This window comes from Schistosoma haematobium, chromosome ZW (genome assembly GCF_000699445.3).
Source record: "Schistosoma haematobium chromosome ZW, whole genome shotgun sequence".
Classification (NCBI taxonomy): Eukaryota; Metazoa; Platyhelminthes; class Trematoda; order Strigeidida; family Schistosomatidae; genus Schistosoma; species Schistosoma haematobium.
This window is the reverse complement of record NC_067195.1, coordinates 45,093,244-45,116,002: the sequence shown is the minus strand read 5'-3', so window position 1 is coordinate 45,116,002 and position 22,759 is coordinate 45,093,244. Positions and strand designations below refer to the sequence as shown.

The window sequence follows — 22,759 nt, the reverse complement described above, 5'->3', positions numbered from 1 at the left end:
AAATATGTTAATGAAAGAGCTATCTTATACTGTCTCTTACTTGGTTAACGAGCAGGCGGATAGATAACCTTTAGAATATTTATTTGAAATATTGTCCACAGCCTTCTCTTAAAGCTTATGAACCTTTAACTAAACTCTATTTAATTATGAAATTAAAGTATCCTCAGCACAGCAACTCATATTTGACTTCAAAACAGTTTTCACTATAAATGCTATATCAGATAATGATTTTTCCCTAAATAACTGCAAATAGATTTCACATTGCTCGTATGCACAAATATTCATTAATGTACTACAAAAAGTGAGGATGATAAACGTTATGGCCAGATCTAGATCTATTTGAATCTTTTCGATTTTTACAAGATTGTTTTCTGTCCAATAGTGAATCACTAGAAACTTAGTTTTCCTTGAAATTTAAAAGTGAATGAACAAAAAGACAGCCTGTCCTAACTGACGTACGTTGTTAATACTATTTGAATGAGAACAAGTAAGCGTCTGCTTCAAAATAGCACATTATACCTAATCATAGCAATTCAACACACCTTTAACACTTTACAATCATATTACTTTCGAGATTTCACATTGTACAATTAATAGTTTTCATGATACTTTTGATTATGCCTCAAAACTTGAAACCTAAAATCTGAAAACTGATTATTTTAAAAGTAATAATATAGTTTCACCCGTTCAACGAATAGCATATATTCTATTCAATTAAAATAACTCCAACTGTCATATATTTATACTTGGGACTATTGATATAAAATGAACGTTAATATAATAACATTGAAAATTTTCACTACTACATGGTATACATGATATATGACTATAATTGGAGTCTAATATCCGCATTTTGTTCTGTTTGGAACTCATCAGGTGGATGCACTTCCATCCCAGTGATGTTCATACTGGAATTCGAACCCATTGTCTACCGGAAAATTGAAAATGTTTACTAATATTCACCGTTCTGTTCATAATAGTCAAGTCTGTCAAACACAATAGTAGAAATATATATATCTTGAGATGTATTTTTGCTAGCTCGAGTACTGGGAATTCTTTCCAATGTTATCATTCAGTTTTTCTTTATGCATTGTATAGCCAAAGAAAAGTGTATTGTTAGGTGTATTTGTAAGCCAATAAAAGTCATAATGAAAACTTCATAATTATGATTTTGTGTTTAAAAAAATGGAAGATTTATTAGTAAAAGTATAGTATAAGGACAATCTAATCAGAATTGAGCTCATAACTTTTCAGTTTTTGCTCAAAATTCATATAAAACGAGAGGATAGGATACGTGTTCGTGAATTTGTAGCACATCAGCTTCGCAGGATTTAGTATTTATCCAACCTTTAGCATTTTTCCGTCAATTCGGTGAATGAGTGCTTCATAAAAAGACACAATTTTTATTGAAGATTTCATTCTAAGCTCTAAATTTCGCCTTATTTGTTTTTTTTCATCCGGGAATTCGGGATGCGCTACAGTAGCGTATTCACAGAAGACACATGCACCTAGTTTTAGATGAAGTCCCCAGTGAAAATAATGCTCTTGTTTGCAACAGTCATTTATTAAATGAAAGGAAACATGCTCGAAAATATTTGATATTACATATACAAGAGGTAGAAATACCTTTGTATACTGCTCAGAACGTTCATAATGATGAGGAATGTATGCACACACAATGGATACTGAGTAACTTGGTCGTAGTAAACCTAATCAAAACAAGTAATATTTGACAATACTGACATAAAAATGGTCATAGATTTTCATCAATTCAGTCTTAATAAACGTTATGTTAGTCATAAAACAGAGGAATACATAGGAATGTATGAAACTCAATTAGTATATTGTGTAATTAAGAAAACACATGTAAAACCCAAGGAAATTCATATGGTAAGTATCGAAGAATGTAATTTGCCATATTTTTTTCCTAATGATATCTTAGTGATTAATATTTCTTTATATCACTAAAACAATCCATTAAAAAAGTTTATAGGTCATCTATATATGTAAGGATATATAAAGTTGTGCCTTTAAACCCGTTAACATACATGAGTACTAAAGCAACACCCATCAGTAGATTAATCAATCCTCAACCTTCATTAATTTATTTTTCGATAAACCTAAACAATTGAAAGCTAATTTCATTGTTATATGCTATGATTCTTATTATACAATACATTAACTACTACTGACTTTAAAGCAGTATACAACTAATAAGAATTTTAGGAGGTATTATAAAATTTGTTTTTAGCTACTTGAATACGTGAAATCAGAGCTTCAAGTTCAGTTATGTTATTTAAACAAGTTTAATGATAATCGATTCACTGACATAAAACGTTTACGTAAATTAATTACCGTGTTTATATCAATATTCTTTTTGCTAACACTCAATCTTTTAGGTATTAACTTGTTACAATCCCTTTGACTATCGTCATAATCATAATTCACAGATTTCATAAGGTTTTTCACTCGACAATCGGTAGCACCTTGTAACGCTTTTACCACTCTCTGTGATTGTATATATTTACGATGTTCATTTAATCTTCCACTGTTTACACATTGTTGTAATCCGTCTAAATGTTGTTCTTGTCTTCCTAAATCTAGAAAACGTCTATGCTAAAAAAGATTTTTAAAAAATGGATATAAACAAATAAGAATACAATAGTAAGAAAAAGATCGCGAAAGAAAAAACAATATTAAAAAATACACATCAATACTCACCAGTCAGTATAGCCGAGTGGACTCAGCTATCAAATAAAAAGTGAGAACTGATGTCTAAAAATAACCGTACCGGACGATGGTCCGATCATAAAAGAGTTAGTTTAGCGATGTACTACATCAAGAGATTTTAAACTAAGATTAGTTTTCCATGGATGTTAATTATTCTCTAACTAATGTCAACTTGGAAATATCTGTACATAAGACAAGACAAAAAAGTGAAGCGGTCCGGTAAATTCATCAGACAACTGTATTCTTGCTAGCCGGAATCTCATATATATATGTGCACAAGACCGAAGGTCTTTGAGTTCGGTTTTTTGTGCTGAGAAGTCCCATACTGAGATCAGACAGCTATCCGACGCTTTCAGTTTTTCAATGATAGTCTAAATTAGATTGGTTCATGATTTCAATTAAAGACAAACTATTCAATTGGATTATTTATACTGGTTAGGAAAGTGAATGGAAACGGGAGGCGATGCAACTTTTATTTCATTGATTAGTAGCCTAACATATTAATTTCTAATTAGGTCGTATAGTTTGATGGTTATTAAAGCATAGCAGGACGGTTTCATTTTTTCCTCATAATTTGTAATGGAAATAACATGTCCTGAGTATTAAGAAGAGGCAAACGAACATCAAATGTGTTTACACCGTCCATCTGTATTGTTGTATGCCACTTTAGTCAATAAGCTGATAAGTTCATTTGAAAAGCATTGATACGTGCGCTTACTGTTTACCTAACTCACAGAGTTTTCTGATAACGAATCGTGATTTTTTTGATAGAGATTGTATTTTACAATTATATAATTCTTAAGAGTCAGTGTTGGTAAGATATCAAGAGAATATAGAAATCGTGTTTCCTACTGTGTCGGATATCTCAGTACGAATCATTAACAGTATTCATCTATCAATATTAACATCTAACTGACCAAACCAATTTAAAAAGCTCTACCATTAAACAATAATGTCTACAAATCACCTACACTTGTAATTATAAAAGATGAGAATAAATTAACACTAGTATATGTGTGCTGATGTTTGACTTTGCGAATAATCCATTTTTAGTCTGATCTGATCATTGCATTTTCACATATAATCTTAACTCACCATTTGAGTACAAGCATAATAATTAGCCTCAGTAAATTCTATTTGATACAAACGATTTTCAGAAAAACAAATACTCGAAATTATCAATTATCAATTACAGGGTTTACTTTTGTTTACGGTTTGTTACAATGAGGAATATAAATATAAATCAATAAGAAAATTTAATTTTGAAACCGTTTCATTTTTATTTGTGATGAAATCTGCAGTAGAATAGAGTAATAGAAATTCATAATTTACATTTTACCTACTGATATACTTAAATTATTTTCAGTATAGGAGTATGGAGATTGTTGAATTTTATTTAAATCATGAACCAATCTAAGTAGAATTTCGTTTGAAACTCAAGACCTTTGAAAGTTACCTAATAAATAACTGAAAGTCGTATAAAATTTCATAAATGACGTTGGTAGGCATAGACCATATGGTTGGAGTCGGTGCGATAACAACTATTAGTAGTTAGAAATCTTTAAAGATGTGATCCGGAATCAGCTGCAGGAGTGCAGAGACATTCACTCTTTGTCTACATGTAGGTCCTGAGCTTCAAAATTATTTTATACCTTTTATTTTGTGAATTATTTCTCTATATCAAAGCACTTTTTTAATGTTACTTTTAATGTTAGTCCGATATTCATCGTGATAAATTCATGTCGTCGTGTTGTTAGGACTTATGAATTTGAAGAGTTGCCTATTTGTACCAGATTCTTGCGCCATTTTTTAGCTGACTGACTCATTCTTGATAAAAGTAAGATTACATTCAAGGATTAAGTGTGCATTGAGTTAATCAATCGTCAATAAAATACACTTTTACCCAAATATTTTCATTATAAAAACTATTTGAAGAAAAGTGCTTGGATTAGAAATCACTGAAAGTCATTGATGCAAATAACGAAGGCTAACTGGATAAGAAAGAAGTATTTGTCTTGTACTTTATAGCTAGTTAAGATATTAAAGTAAACCAAACGTTCCTGAGCCTTTCAACCATACTAAGTTAAGAGAGAGATAAACTCTAGATTTCAGTTCAAGTGGATTCTATTTCTGTTTCAGTGTTCTAACAGCAACATGTGAGAAAGTGAAAGTTATGTAATATCCAAGTAATTTAAAATTATTTTTCAATCAATTTCACATTTTGAATAATCTGAAACTCCAAAACTATTCACTCATCTAATTAATTAAGATTTGACTTTAGAATCAATTATTAAATTTATTGTTTGTTACGGAATGACGTAAATCATCGACAATACTATCCATTTAACTAGTTCTCAGACAGATCGATCTATTTTAAAAATATATTTTTCATCATTATCATGTATGGTATAATTTAAAAAAAGAATTAGTGTAACTGAGGTAAAAAAAATACTGAGTAACTGTATTTTTTGTTTTAAATAGATTAGATATCGCATCATCAAAAAATATCATTAAGACAGTGAGAGAATGGATACACTTACTGTTGAAACATAGTCAGTCAATCAAGTCATGTGCACAGTAGAGCCTGACGCATATATGCATAATTTCAAGTTGGCATAAGATATTAACACAGGGAGATGAAATTATTAAAACAAATCCAAGAATTGTGGAAACAGTAACAGTATCAGTAGTAATAACAGCGAAAATCGGGTATAATAAAAGAAAAGGTATGGGAAGATTTCAGGATTAAGGTTCTAAGCGAAGACAAATGGCGAATGCATCTGAACCATCATGAACACTTCTAAGATATGTCATTCAAAGTTTCCAACCATTGGTTAAGATGATCACACGAACTCCAATCACAGTCTACATCTATTAACATAGTTCAAATTAATTGTCAATGTCTTCCTGAACTGGTGGACTGTTCATCTTCTGCTTTCTTTCAGCCTATTTCTACATCAGACAATATCGTCCGTCGAATTAGACAGTAGTTGGGTATACACAACATATATCATGAAACATAGTGTTGGTAGTGACTATGAGTTAATCAAATAAAATTAGTACGAATGTTTATCCTACGCTGTATGTGAATATGTCAGTAGAATGATAACATGGTTGGTACGAAGGCTAACAGTCGTTATTTCAATTTTTCCAACATATTTAAAAAAATATCATTCTACACTCTGATAAGCGTTAAAACTTGACTACAGTAAATTACCATTTTTGATATGAAATTGTTTTCCAGTTAGCGTATGTCTGTAAAGAAACGTTATTTTAACTATCTAATACTTCTGATTAAATATTTTAACTAAAGAAAAACACAAAGTAAAAATTCACTAACTTAACTTTATGAATAAATACACAAATAAAAATAATCTCAAACACGTTTTCGGTAAAATTACGATAATATATTTAAACATGTACATATTTTCACGTAAAATATGAAATGATATAAATGAAAAAACAAACATAATGTTTGCGTTTTATTATTTCAATGTGAACTACTGGAATAACGGAAATATTAATCTAAACTGTAATAGATATCACGATTCTACATGAAGTAGGCTATCCAGAATTACAATGAAAGCCTCTCAAGTAAACTATTCATATGAAAGAATGTAACACTGTGAAAAACTATGAATTTTCTTCATTACTTGAATATTCAAGAACAATATATGAAATAAGAAACAAAAAACTTCTATAATGCTACAGTCAATGCGATTGTAGCATAATTGTTATAACCGCGAGAAAATTGGTTACTCACTACCTGTTTATTATGAGTGGACAAGCGTTGATATAACACAATACAAAAAAGAAGATGAAGGCGATGGATGATAGAGTAAGATTTATTGTTCGCCAAAAGTAGATTGAAACTGTCTGAATACACTGCGTTTTATATGTTGTACTTATACTGATTAATGCTCAAAGTTGAGTAAATTGAACTGAGTATTAACAGTAGTAGTATTTAATCGATGACTTATAGTGTGCACAGTAGACTAAATTGTTGTAACTAATAAATATAAATTAATTACTGAGTTATATGATCATAACTTCCTAACAGCAATAGATGATAGTGACAAAATAGACGCGTTCAATGTCACTACCGTCAATTACTGCTTACGGACAGTTCGATGATGATAAAGGTGAGCAACTTCGAAAAATGAACCGAAAGTGCTCTCCTTTTTAACTGATTAGAGACTTGGACTAACTCCCCCTCCTTTCTCTGTATCTGATAGCTGCTTGCCAGATGTAACTACAGCTTGTAAAATCATAATTTTCCCAACATCGCAGTAACGGATTAAAAAGCTTTCATATTCTAAGAAGTCGGAAATACGATACAACAAATCGGTTTACACAATAACAATGATGACCCCGAGAGTATACAACAAAATGGCAAACTAAAAATGGAAATAACTAATCAGAGAATAACGAAAGTCAACTTGGAAATTATAAGAAATGTAGGTGTTATCGTTGACTTGCTTATTCGTCGAAATCACAAATTATTATCAAAAGTAAAAAAATAGATCGGTTGAGGCCTTAGTAGCAGAACTCTAAGATAATCCAGAGGAAGATAATGTCGAATACCAAATAAAAAATACATTAGTCCCACTGAAAAAATATTTGTTGAGCAAACAGTTATTTCTGATAAATATACTTGGAAAATTATGAACAAAAGGTGAAAATAGTATGGTGAAAACGGTGACAAACTAATACGAGAAGAGTATCTAAGACAGAGATAAATATTAGGTTTGACTTGTATTGAGGTTTGGTATTTATTCAAAATTTGATGATTTCGATAATAATCCGACTTGATTTTTCTGATACAAATTCAACTGGTGAATTAAGAAAGAAATTTAAAGCAATTAGTCCCTTTGATAAATTTCGATAATGTCAACAACAATTCAATTCACAAAAATTCCGTTTATTCTAGTACAATTATTTTTGAGCTGAACAAGTTAGCACAAGCAACCGCTGTTATAAATAATAGTTGTGCATTGAAGTAAACTCCGAAAACATTAGTAAGACGATTTGATTGGTGGAGTTCAAACATGTTACGAATGAGTAAGATATTTGACACATGACACTAAATAATTTTCACTTTATGTCATGAATTAACTGAAGTTCGAAATATAGACCATAGAATTTTAACACAATAGACTCAAGGTAATGTGCTCACCACCAGATAGGGAGGTTTTGGGTATTACCGTTAACGACATCATGGATATACACTAATGTGGAGCTTCAATTTAGGAGGAAATATTTATTCAGTTTTCTTTGGGTTTCAATAATTCATTAGGTGAAATCAGTCCGTAAAGCAAGCCATTTGAAAATCGAGCTAATCTTCCCCTAATTACCCGGATTGCCGGTATTTATGTAAGAAAAGTAACCTACTATGCCATAGAAAAAGAATTAAAGACAATCTAGCGAAGGAAGATTTCTTTTCGAAGATATAATTTATCAAAGCTGTACAATCGTATTTCTAGTTATTTAACAAAACAAATCCTTTATAAACGCATTTCAGCATATTAACTGACGTAGCTTTTGAAAGGAAAACCCAAAACAATCAATAGCCCAATATAAGAACATCTCATCAATTTTGGTTACATTGCCTTAAAATGATCTATGCAGATAAACAAGGTGGTTCAAATGAAGCGTCAATAAGAAACTCGTGCATCACACAGGCTACTTAGTACTAGATTCGAACCCTCATACGCCTACTTCAGTTCAATCGCCAGGTAGTGTCATTAAGCTTCACACTTAGAGTGTGGGTAGTACCTAAATGCTTGGTGAATGATCCAGTTTAAATTTCTACTACAGAGGCCCTAGCAATTGAGAAGTTCAAGTTTGAACTCTGAATACAAAAGGAGTATGTACGATTGCTGATTCTTTCATGACCCTTCTATTTCATCCAGTCTGTTTTTATTTTTATCATATTTTTTATTCAGTGAATTTGTTATTACTATCCTCTTCCGATTTTTCATAATTAATGTCCAGTTGTTATGCATTAACGCTAAATTTTTCGTTTCTTCTTCATTTCCGTCAAGTTTGAACAAGCATAGATACAAATGTAAAAAGTTAAATTCGGAAAACTTATTCAACTTTGCTATAAAAAGTGTATTTACACAGAAAATTCCAGGAAAATAAAATTATGGGATAAGCCATAACATTAATTTGCAATATATTATCGTACTAATTTCCACAGAATATTCTGGGAAGAGTAGTATGATATATAAATAGTCATTGCAAATGAACCTTTTAACATATACATTAATGTAAATATCTCACTCCTACAAGAGATCAATACAGTCTTGAACAACCTGGCAGTAACCTCTCAAAATAAGCAACTGGTTATACCGAGTTTATATTCACCAGGAAATACCAGTTTCACTTAGACTCTAGTCACATGCTAATGAATGCAAAATAGCTAGAAGCTTGTGTACATAGTTCCCAGTCGACTACCTCCATCCACCTAGTATAAAGCATAACACCTTTAAACACATCGCTTATACCTGAAGATATTGTAGTTATTTCAGAGTTTCAAACTAAACACAATGAACTAATAAATCATTTATATTCAGATACTAGTTTTGATGACGAATAACATATTTTAGATAAATCGGACTTTTGGAGATTCTTTTAATGTGTAGTTGATATCCATCACGGACTTAACTAAGTTAAAAGTGCCGTACAGACTTGTTGTAGTGAGATTACTATGAGAAATCGGATGTCGATTTAGAGGTACAGTAGCTAAGCGCTTGCCACAAGACCTGAAAGTCCTGGGTTCGATTTTTAGAGAGGTAGTGCGTGGGCACTTATGAGTCTCTTTTCATGACAAACAGCTATCCAATACATTTAGGTTCTGATTGTTAGCTCATCTAGGTTCCATTTGTAATGAGTACAGACTATAAATAAAATACTTCAGTGGTCAAAATAGAAGTCATAAAAGTATTTATTTATTTGTTCGACTTATCTGTTGTATAAAATAGCTAGACATTTCCAAATACCAATTTTATTACTTGGATGCATTTCATCATCACAGACTGTCACACATAAGTGAGAGAAAAAAAACCAGTAAAAGAAATCTCTCATGTAAGATCAAAAATGACCTTGGTCTAGGTCTTCTTATGTCCGTTAATTAGGTTTACTTTATTGATCACATTCATGGATGAAGTAATATGTAACTGACTGAGACGAAGAGAAATGTACACTAATATTTATATTTGTTTATATTTATTATGTAGCTTGCACATATATTTACTATACATATTCTAAAATTAAATGTCAACTTCATACGACACTATTGTACTCTTCAACAGCGATAATTCCTGTGTACCACATACTAGCTAAGGCATCATTTTGGAACGGTTGATAAATGGTGTAGCAATTTCATGAGCTAGACTTTAGTGTTAAGACTACATACAACATCAAAAGTATATTAACCAGCTGAATGAGCTATCTTCGCCCTAGTGGTTATCTTTACATAATTTTAAACGATTTGTACTGAACTTCTAGACAACTGAATAATTTTACGTACATTTGATCAACTGTATAACCCGATAGTTTGAATGTAATTTTAGAAATACAATTTTTGTTCTTACTGTATACTAATCCGTATGTGATTAATTTTAAACTCGAGAATATTTATTTATATTTTCATGTGAATGGTACGAAAAGTCACAGTATGAAGAAATCAAATATGGTTCCTAAGTTAAATGAGACTATTCTTTGACAAACTGTACGTGATTATGTTGTGCGCTACTTATGCGGACAGACATATGTAGTATGTATCAGGAATCGGAAATAGAATGCTTACCAGCAGAAGAATGAAATAAAGAGAAGATGAAGGAAAACGAAGAGCAGTCAGGATAACAACGGAACCAGAAGAATGATGAAGTATGTAAAAAACAATTGAAGATCTGCAAATGACGTATCCAATGTATGATTTTCAGTTTACAAAGCTATTGTTTGATTTTGTATTAAACAATAAATTGCTCTTCGTACCTGAGTTCTCGACCAGTGCATTGTAACATCATTTGAAGCTAAACTCTATAAACTACGATTTTATTAGTTAATGGTATTCGCTTTGTGATTTACTCGGTGTACTCAATTATGGCGTGTGTTTACAAAAGTTTAAAAATTCAATCCCAACAAATAGTAATAATCTTTGATATCGATATTAAAAGGTTATTGATGTATTATGATAAAACGAAATGATATTTAAGTATACGAAAGAACCTAAGCATATTGAATGTTAATTGGCCTAAAATTCTTTCTGAATCCAAATGAGGTGATCAGTACAAAAAAAGGAAATATATTGCGTTTACGTACAGTATCAAATTAAAATAACATGAGTTTATAGATTGTAGTAGTCTGATTACATTCATCCTTGAATATATCATTAAATTTATAATTGTTATGAAATTCAAGATTTTTGTTTGCATGTATGAAAGGTTTGTTTATTTGCGAGCACAAAGGATATAGTGTCTTTCACTAGATTTGACTTTAGTCCTACTGATGTTCAGACCTAAAAATTGAATACGTCATGTAAACAACACGTTTAACATCAAAGACGACCAACAGGAAAAAATTACAATCTAATCAACAGTGATTTCGAATATATAACATTCACATTAGAAATTGAATCCGACAACGAACTACTATTGTTGAATGCATTGATCACCAGGGCTAACACAAGAAAACTATAGACTTAAGTATATTGGGAACCAGCCAACATTGACCAACTATTCAATTACAAGAGTAACAACCTAGTGACTCACAAATTAATTTGCATACAAATTTTGTTCAAAAGAGTGATGAAGCACTGTAGCATTGCTATTACACAGAAAAACGAAAGAAACTATCTAATGGATATATTTCAATAAAATGGATACCCACGGAACTTCATCAAGAAATGTTTATCAAACCGATCACCAAACACAAAGCCAACAATAAGTATCACTTAACAGATAATTTGAACCTACATAAATCACAAACTAATTACTAAGGCTTCTTGGAATATGTATAAAGCGAATAACTAAAAAATATTGGCAATCAGTATTTTATAAGTTAAAGGAAACAACAACAAACGAAGACAGTCCAAACATTATCTATAAAATTAATTGTAGGAGTTGTGAGAAGCACCATGTAGGACAAAACGACTGCTCGCTTCGTTTACATGAACATCAGCTGACAATTAAACGCCATGACATAGCTTTTCTCATATCAATCGATGTGGACAACTATGAACATGATTTCGATTAAGAAAACATTTAAATACTGAGCAGGGGAAACAAAGAAATGTGACGAAGTCTTAGACACATGACACTCTGTTAACGCATCAATTAATAGACATATCGAAATTGGCCCGATCTATCAACCAATAAAGCAAGGGAAAAACAAATACAACATCAGAGGTGAAAACAATAATAGCAAGCATGCAAACCATAGTTACACACCTACAGACAACAACCACCCAAATTTCAGGTTAAAAGAACAAGCGGCTAGTCAATTGCGGAGAAATTCTCACTACTCACTTTTTATTGAAGTGTGTGCTGATGATGTCGATAGAGACAATGAATGCTTTATGATTATGCTGTCCAACCCAGAGAACCAAACACAATCAAAATCCTCATCATAAGCTACGAACACTTCACACTATCTCACTTTCATGTGTGATCCAACTTCGGATAGTTGCTTGGGTTGGCGTGAAACAAATTCTTTCAATAATTAATGTATTTTGTTTTCTAATCTTAGATTGCGACGTCTGTTGGGGTAACGGCGTTAATGACCAAAGAACATATATGAAATTGGTTGAAAAGTGCTTAACACTGAAGTCAGATCAATGGCACGACGGGATCACAAAAGTATCACGCCAGTTAGCTTACTTCATTAAGTTATCAAACAACGTCCAACTCTGTGAAGGGCACTTGAGAAAATAAATAGAAAACAGATCATAACAGGTTGATTAAATTTTAGATTGAAATCATGAATCGATGAATGTTAGAAATGACTGGAAACCTGAAAGCACTGGGCGGCCGATTCGTCCTAACATAGGACTCCTCAGCAGTGCGCATCCACGATTACTCACATGGGTCTAGAACCCAGGACCTTCGGTCTCACACGCGAACGCTTCACCTCTAGACCACTGAGCCGGCATCCAACTGAGTTAATGTCTAACTCCAACCACGAAATTGCGCGACCATTCCTATCGTCTGAGGTAGATATCTGTTTCTACCTGACATGGATTAGCTCTACTAGTCACTACTTCTCACTAGAACTCCGAGAATTAGTTAAATGAAGCACATTATTAAATAAACCTTTCGTAATCGTAATAAAATTTTCATTTTTGATATTCATATTGTATGCGATACGATTAACTAATTGATTGGATTTGTTTGAAAAGATGAATCACCATGTATATATATGAAATTGATTTTTTAGTGACCTTTATTTTCATTTTAGACTAATCACTTATCAGTTATTATCTAACGAGTAATTCACTATCGTATCTGTTAAAAAGCAATAGTAATTGAGGGGGAGTCAGGACTTTTCGAATTATTATCTCTTTTACTATGCAGTCATTAAATAATTGGTTTGTGATATTTCGAAACTGTCCTATTTATAAGCTTCGATTGTATTTTATATTTCTCGGTATGCGTTTTACTATTCTTAAATTATCGTTGAATAATTATTCATCCCTTGTTTCGATCTCTATCACTTAAGGTTCGGTTATGTACAAACTATGACATTTTATTTGTAGTATATTGTGGCGTAATAATAAATGTACATAAGTCTATGACTGTTCAAGGTATAGTAATAAAGGTTTTATCATTTTCCTATGTCTATGTTCTGACTTGGCACAGAACTACAGAGGAGCTGTATTATGGACCAACAGGAGTAAGAATGTTCACAATCGTTACTCAAGGTTATTAACTGGAGGTCGAATAACATCAGTGGACAAAGAGAAGGTCAGTTGTCTAATAGGAGTGAACCATATCGGTGTTTGTGAGCTATATCTAGTCGTTCGATTAAGAGACATATAAGAAGACTTATGGTTATAACAATACCGTCTTAGTTAACAAATACTTTTGTCTTTTGAAGTTGTCTACTTGAATTCTTGAAAATCGGTTTTATGAGAAAAACCTATCGGACTGTCTACTTTTGTTTATTTTAGTTAGCGTTTTTTTAGCAAGGTTGTTTTCTATGGGAACACATTGAGCCGATGATTGGAAGCAGGCATGAAAAGAATGAATAGCAACTGGGAAAATCTTGAAAGATTTGTCCGCGACAGAGTTCGAGGGAGAATCCTGGTGGGCAGCCTATGCTCCTCTACGAGGGGTAACAAGCGTAAGTAAGTCATCCACATTTGGTCATAGCAATATTTTTTTCTTTAAGTGGATTATGCTTTATTTAAGTTAAGACATTAAAGAATATATCAAAAGTTTATCAATATTTAGAGAAATGTAACACTTAACATTCAGATACACATTATTTATCAAGCAATCAATCGATCGAGTAGTCTTAAAATGAAAAAATAAATAGCAAAAACAAGTCATTATACTTTCATCTACAGAAAAACTATAAACTTCCTACTTAGATATTTATAGGCTTAAGAGAAGAAAAGAAAATTAAGTTAATTAATGAAACTTATTAGCATATAACCAAGTTCTTTTACTCCAAGTTAAATGATTTACATATTACAATTTCAGTCAATAAATCTTTCATTAAAAAAGTATGACTATCATCATAACCATTAAAGATGAATATTCCACGTTGCATTTGACTTCATTTAGGGATTGTTTTTAGAAATCTAACTCTTGGTAGGACATGATGAAATGGTAAAATCACATTTTAACTCATTATGATTTTTGTTCAACATTATTACCGTTTTTTTCAATTCAATGTAATAGTTACTCAGTGTAATATTTATTTTATTTCTCAATGTGATATTGTATTCGGTATAAGATTAATTTATTTGAGTGTGATTTTTTATTCAAGATACGATATTCTTGTATTTAATTAACAGGAACTATGCAGCATGTATTTTTTATATTTGTGATGATATTCTAATCAATAATCAAAATCGGTGTACAATCGATATGTTTTGCGTATTTTCGACTGGGGTCGTCATAGTTTTTTAGGGTTTCACTAAATCTTCACATGTACCTGTCTTGGTGTTCCTACTTAGCGTTGTGGGGATTGTAGTGGTTTTTTACTATTGTATACATAGAGAAGAATTCATGGACTTAGGGTCTCATAGCGATCATAATAGTTTTCAACCACTAAGTTGGAATTCCACCTTTTCAAAAGTATTTTAACTAAATGACAATCATGTATTCACTGATGAGTGGGTTCAAGAATAGATTTTTGATATATCCCGACGAGAATAATGAATTCTAGCTGATGAGATCCAGTTATGAACCAATACTATAAATGTATTCTTATTCTATAACTATTAAGTAACTAGATTATGTATATCTATATTCCTCTTATAATGAGCTTTATTTCAACCTATATACTATTATTATACGATTTACCGTTCTTGAGTTATGCTCAGTTTATTAATTACAGTCTCCCACTTTCACAGCCACTTTTGGATAGATCTTGTACAAATAATATTTACAATTTTATGGTACGATGTGGTCTGTTTGGTTTGTATATAGACCCAGTATGTTGAAAATACATGATTAATATCTCGGAGGCTGAGATCTATGTTCTGAACTCAACAGGCAGAGCTAAGCAGGAAGAAGGACTGATAAAAACTCTAGACTGCTCGTACGGATTTAGACGTTATTGGTCCGGTCGATAAATCACTGTTCTCTAATTGGCGGTATCATTGCGTTATATATTAATAGGGTACAAGGTCGCTAGTTATGACAATTTCCTGACGGTGTGGTGGGAATGTGTGCTTTTTAAGGTTAAGGAAAAGTCCAAAATGAAGTAGTAAATCAGCAACAACATTGGATGGGGATAGGACTATATTGAGCATTGATTGGAACTGAAAATGTTGACCATGAATTACTGAATACGTGAATGAATACTATGAGAACAGAAGATTCTTGTTGTTATCCAGTACCGGATTGTTAATGTCTACCACTATTGAAGGGTCCTAAATTAGAAGAAAATATCTATCTAGTACTTTCTGATCATTAATGGTTCTGCAACTTACTTCAGTCAGTGGTGAAAACTAGGCTGAGGATTTTCAGTATTCAATAAACACGTAGTTTCAAGTACTTTCGGCTACTTTCCTGGTCACTTAGTGAGTGAGTACTGTGTGTTGGAGCGTATTTTTCATTGACGATCTCATTTTAATTTCATAGAGTTATCCGTAACAGTTCGCAGTGAACATACGAATATGAAGTAGACAAACACGTCGAGTGAAGAACAAAAGCACTGAAGTTAGGACTTTAAACCAAATCACCAGTCGAAACTACACTTGCGCATGCAACAAATAATTATTCATTCAACGAAAAAATACCTGAAAGTACTGGATACACCATTATATTCAGCATATATGTTTAAAACCTTCACAAAACCACTTAGGTTAAACTTTTAGCTGATTTAAAAAAAATCAACAGCACGAGTTTAGCTAAAGATAACCTAGCTATAAAATATGTAATTTCATCTATTTACCTTGTTCATGTCTAATTTTTATCATGTTGTTATTCAACATGAAAAGCATAACTTTGATAAAATTGTACAAGTGGGAATAATTTTTTAACCTTGAACAATTAGTAAAGGCACAGATATTAACTAGTACGTATATTTATTTGTGAAGATGAATTGAATACTATGCTGCATATATGGACAGTATGAGTTTTATAAACTTGTCTATGATCCTGGTAGATAAGTTTTTAGTTGAAATTCAATCAAGTTTTATACAGATAATACTCTTCTATAACAACCTATAGGTGACCAATTAACGTACTTGCACTTACCACCGGTTTACGTAAAATACGATAAAATATTATTAAGATTATGTTTTAATATCAGTTGAAATGTCAGAAAAAATAACTTGATCTCGAGAAATTCTCTAATTCATATGTACGTACGATTTATCATGTTTCATGAAAAGTACCAATCATGCTGACAAATACATGTTCTCAGTAATCACTTGTAAGTTTTTCGTCAAAACTGTTCATAATTAAAATTATGATAATTATCTCGCAAACGATCAATAAATAGTTATCTATTTTCTGATTGGTTACGTTATTAATTGTTCAAGGACGTTACGCTTTTTGTAATCATACGTATTAACATATCACAGTCTTGATTAGAACTAAGCAACAGAGCATAATTTAATTATTTCTCGAGGAACATATTGGTGTTAAACTTAAAGATTAAATTTCAGTAATAAGAAAAAATAATAATGTAAAATGGGAGCTACAATCAAAAGGACCATACATTTATCATTTTGTTTTTATTTCATTTAAATCTTTATTCTACCAATTAAAATAACGAATAGTTAGTGTTAGTTTATACACCTATCTTGATAAATACAAAATCATGTCATGTGATATGATGTTTATATATATATATATATATATATATATATGTTAGTAATGAGTACTGGAACTATAAAAGGATGAATATTTATTTGATTGATACAAGTAACACAAAGAATAACCTTGTCCTTTAAATAAATCTTGCTTTTTTTTAAAACTTTCTCATTACCCTAGAGTATATGTTATAACCTAAGTACTAAACAATTGAACATTAACATCTGCTCTCTCTCTCTTTTTTTTATGATTATTGTAACTCATAAGTTCGTGAAAAATTACTTCTAATTCCTAAACATAGCAAACAATTTTTATACAAAGAAAATTCACATCACATACTAATTTCAGTTGGACGCCCGTCGAATAGCAGAAAGTAATGGACAGTTATTTTGTTCTATTAAAGGACCATTCAGTCTGAGAATCCATGATAACTCCCGGGATCGGTTCATTAGAGCCTTAATCTTCACAGCGAGTGCGTTACCTTTAAACTGCTAAGTTGGTATCCAATCAACTGTTCAAGATTCCATGGTTTCCAACAGTTGTCCGACTTAAGTTGGCGTATATGGTAAACTGTCTTCATATCATTAAAATGTTTAGAAATTATTTTTAGGAACTAAGTATAATTTTTACAAACGTGTGTATTAGCTTTCTTATTGTCATTTTAAACTTGCATAGTGAGGGAGAGAGAAAAAGAGATGGTAAACATCCTATGAAACAACGTCATCGATTGTAAATGTGTATAAAAACAAAATTTAAATAACAATACAATCAAAAGAATTATTGATATAAGTATATGGAGGCACTTATCTATTTGAACAAGCAAAACAGTCTATACTGGAACAAGTTGTATAGACGATATACGCATACCTTTTAAGTAGTGCAATAATTGGTTGCGTTTTTCCTGTTAAGAGTTAAAAGATTATCCTACCATGGATCGCAATTTGCGATACATAAAAACAATACTTCGAAGGAATATACACATCGTAATCAATATTAAAATATATGGATACCCTAATGAATAGATAAAATGTATTTAGAATTACTGCTGGTTAAATCGAACCATACTCCCGAACCAACCAGCGTCAAGATTAATACTTTAAGGTTATATCAAAGCTGATGGTTGTTCTGTCTCTAATATTAACATAATGATAACAATGTGTCAATTGATGAGGAACATTCAGGAGAGTACCAGGATCGCATATACTTAAAACGGAAATGTAACAGAAGAAAGCTTAGAGGGGCCTAGGTAAATAGCTTTAATCAAACTTTAGTAGGTTTACGAGACAAAAATCACCAGAAGGGGTATTTCGAAAAGGTGAAATAACGAAAATCATCTCCCCTTATTCGTATAATCAGAAAGTATGTTTATCCAGACACTACCATGTAAAACATTGGTTCGATAATCTATAAGTTTCTTAACAGATTGGGATACCCAACATGAATTCTTCATTCACTAAGGAAATATCGTAGATCTTCCTCTGGATGTCAGACTAATAATGTGGAGTAAATGCAACGGTAGTTAAACAACAGTCTGCACCTGTGTGAAGGTTCTAGAGGGAAAGGAATTTTTAGTCAAAAGGATGAATCCCACTAACATTCTTCGAGTTCAAAAAAGAGGAATATTGAAACGTTGATGGATGACATTAAAACTAACTGATTTCTCATTTTTTCGTTTTTGATTTTAAGTCAAACTTTCATAACACCAGCTTTGTAATCGGGTCAAAATTGTTTTTATTATCCCAAAATCATTTAAGAATTACTTAGGTTTAACAGTTTTTATAGTCAAGATTTATCCAGTCCTGTATTTAAGCATGGATGGGTTGAAATATTTTTGGGAGCGAGGAAAAAGTGTAGTATTTACAAAAAGACAGTAGAATATCGAATTTTTTCGACAATAATAAGATTATGTTACATTGTGACTTATGTGAGAAATGTACATGAATATGTTTGCATATTTTCAAATAAACTCAATCAATATCAATTAAGTGAATATTTATCAAGGAGGAATTTCAGGGAGGTTGAACCTTTAAAATTATCCTATCGGAAGTTTCTTATATTCTTAATTGCGATCACTGACTGATCAGTGTTAAACCACCATCGAAAACCTGGAAGCACTGAACGGCTGTTTTATTTAAGTATTGGTGTCCTCAGCAGTGCGCATCCACTATCCCTCACGTGAGATCCGAACCCAGGACCTTCAGTCTCGCGCGCGAACGCCCAACCTCTAAACCACTAAACCGGCATCCGACGGTGTTAATGTCTAACTTCAACCACTCCATGAGAAACTGCGACTATTGGAGTTGAACCACATAGAGCGTGAGGTAGCTACCCACTGAAAACAATGGAAGATAGTCGCGGAATATCGTGGATTGGTTGAATTTAGACATTAACACCGTCGGATGCCGGTTTAGTGGTTTAGAGGTTGGGCGTTCGCGCGCGAGACTGAAGGTCCTGGGTTCGGATCTCACGTGAGGGATAGTGGATGCGCACTGCTGAGGATACCAATACTTAAATAAAACAGCCGTCCACTGCTTCCAGGTTTTCAATGGTAGTCTAACATTGATCATTTGGGATTAAAACTCAACAACTTCTACAACCCTATACTGATGCTTATATTTTTATTAAAGAATTACTAAACTCTTTGTTTACTAAAATCGTATATTTTTCCATCAGTTAGCTTTTGTTGAATTTATAAACCGTTGTCAGATGTCTCATAGTTTGTGATTTATCACCAATTAATTACTTCTCTATTGCTCTGTTTTTCTATCGTTTATGACTGAGTTGTGTATACATTGTTATATTCTGTTCGTGTTACCGTGCAGTTAAGTATTTGAAATGAGTTATTCTGAGTTTCAAGTCACGACTGAATAGAGCATAAAAGAGATCAAATATTCTTGCTATCGTTTTCGGGTTGGAGAATACGTTGGAATGAGCGTTAGGGTTTTAGCTGCTGCAAGTTAGTCACTGAATAATTTGGTAAAATAGAAGGTCATCGGTTCAACTAAATGATAATTGATCTAGATAATACGACTCTCATCGAAACGGCGCGATCACACAGACCCTAACACAGTTCAACTCTCTTTTTAAATATATAACACTCATAACCTGTCATTTCTCGAAAAAAATCTCAAATGTTCTAATGGGGCTTATATGACCGAATTTTTATATATTTCTTCAAATCAGCTCGGCTTTACTGCAGTATTCATTCCTTAGTCTTTAGTCATGACTGAGATTATTTACCAGGAAAAATAGTGTTAACTTATTGAGAGAGGTAATATGTAAGTTCCAAGTTCTGCTTTTCACCTCATGATTGATCACCAACGCAAATTATATGTGCGATAATTTATGGTGCATGAATGAGGAAATTGTACTTGCTAAAGATACAGTTTAAAGAATGACAGGGCGATAACTGTTTTATGAGAATTTATCGACTAGTGACCCATAATTATCCAGTTGCCAGCAATCACTTTTAGGAAGAGTTCGAAAAGAGACTATGGCAATCTTTGTGAAGTTATTTTGATTGGTTAACCCCTCACTTTATAGAAAAGAGTAAAAATTAATAATAAGATCGTTTTTAGAAATTAAAACGCTTCATAACTTTGAAAAAAGCAGCTTAAAAAAACAAACTAATATATCTTGAATAAAAACAATTGTAAAATGCAACAGTTAGTTGTACGTCCGTATGTAACTCCCCCATCCCCAAAAGTCCAACTAAGATACTTTAAATACATTCCGAAACTAATGGATTTGAATATGAAAAGTGTAAACATCAATAATAATTGACGAGAGTAATATACAAACATACAGAACTTATAATTCGTATACGACCTAATCAATTAAGATCTCAACTAAAACCCTTTCCACATTCAACTGATAAATTTGAGAGAAATTTTCAGATAATCAATAACTGGCTGGAATCTATGTACTACTTTTAAGTACTAGTCTGTTAATTTTTCTAAACATGAAGAAAAATTTAGACAAAAAAAGTATCTTAAGCGATAAATAAATAATACCACTTATTTGATTGAAATATTAAAAAAATTATAAATCATTAATAAACAACAATCCATAATTCTTATTTCTATCAAGGATTAAGTGTACTACATTTAGAGGTTAATACGGGATCATCTGGCTATTTGTATCAAAATTCAAACCATTGTTAAAGTGAGATAATTACTCAATGCTGCCAGTTAGTTATTTTCTCACTCTAAACTTGATTAAACAACTATCTAAACAATGCTTTCTCATTGAAACAGAAACGCTTGACTAGGAAAATAATCTTATAAGTCAGAAATAAATTTTTATAAGTTGATAACAGTCTATTTAAGTTGCTTTTAAGTTTAACTAAAATTTTGGTATGTTTGAGACAAATTAAAATGTTAAGATGGAAACAAATGTATAAGTTAGGAATGAATTAAGTTACTGAATTTATTAATTTTGTAAATTGTATAGACACATTAAATTATCGATTAAGTGTTAGTTCATTTCATACAAATTTATTTATTGATTGAACATTTAAAAATTATATACAAATAAATATATATTTTCAGATTGGGTTTTTTTTATGGAGATTGTAGTAATTTAATGGTTGAATTCATGAGTCGATTAAAGCCAGACCATCATGGAAAATCTGGAAGTACTGAACGGCCGATTCGTCCTAGTATGGAACTCCTCAGCAGATTTAATTATTATTTTTGATGTCGCTTTAATTAGTAGTTAGTAAATAAACAAGTCTCCGCCAACAGTCTGATTTTCTCTGAGTTGATATTTCAGTCTTGTTCCGTTGAATAAATAGCAAAAAGCAGTTATTTCGCAGCTATGAAAAAATAACCAAACTAGTAGTAGCATTGTTAACATTTCTGACAAGTCATTACCTGTAATTTCTTGATATTGAACGTGCGTAACTATAGCTTGGTAATCAGGTTCTGATAATAAACATGTAAATTGCTAAATTAAAACTTTGTACTACTCAAAATTGAGTAATTAAACACTATGGCCAGCTTTATGTTAGGAAAATGTTGGGGAAAATGTAGAAAATACTTCAGCGAACCAATGCTACTTAGAAAATGTAAAGAGGATCCTAGAAAACGACAAATTATACATTCACCAGACCAACCGAACGATTACTGATTTTTTTGTCGATTTCAGCATGTTTTCCAGAGGCTCTTATAGCCTCAAGGTCACATGATATCTTATAAATACATTCGTTTTCTACATACAATTACTTCTTTTTTATATCTAAAATTCATGAGTAAAAGAATTCAGGAGTCCACAAAAGGAATACACAAGTCATTACCTAAGCAGTTAAGTATGAGACATATTACTCTATCACGGTAAGTATTAAGAATAGTTGCGAAATCAATTGCAGTCCCAAATATCAATGGGAAGATTCAAATAACCAATACAAAAATGAACCAAACTTCACCCCGGTGCACAAGCTAGTGGCTATCTGAACTTAGTAGCCAAGTGGACGTTTGAAGCAAACGGTACTGGGTTCGAGTCCCTGAGTGAACATCAACTCTGGAATCTAC

The 22,759-nt window shown here is 31.8% G+C and overlaps 1 protein-coding gene across 4 annotated transcripts in view; it reads right to left on the bottom strand.

The window, feature by feature from the left end:
- Positions 1-22,759, bottom strand: part of DNAJC28_1 (DnaJ (Hsp40), sub C, member 28) — a 61,269-nt gene that overhangs the window by 5,790 nt on the left and 32,720 nt on the right. For 3 of the 4 annotated variants that reach the window (XM_051211535.1, XM_051211536.1, XM_051211538.1), the window contains one exon: positions 2,356-2,616. In XM_051211535.1, coding sequence (XP_051071602.1) covers positions 2,356-2,616 — 261 coding nt within the window. Of the gene's footprint in view, positions 1-1,626; positions 1,710-2,355; positions 2,617-22,759 lie in introns of all 4 variants that reach the window. The other variant, XM_051211537.1, reaches the window with a different exon arrangement.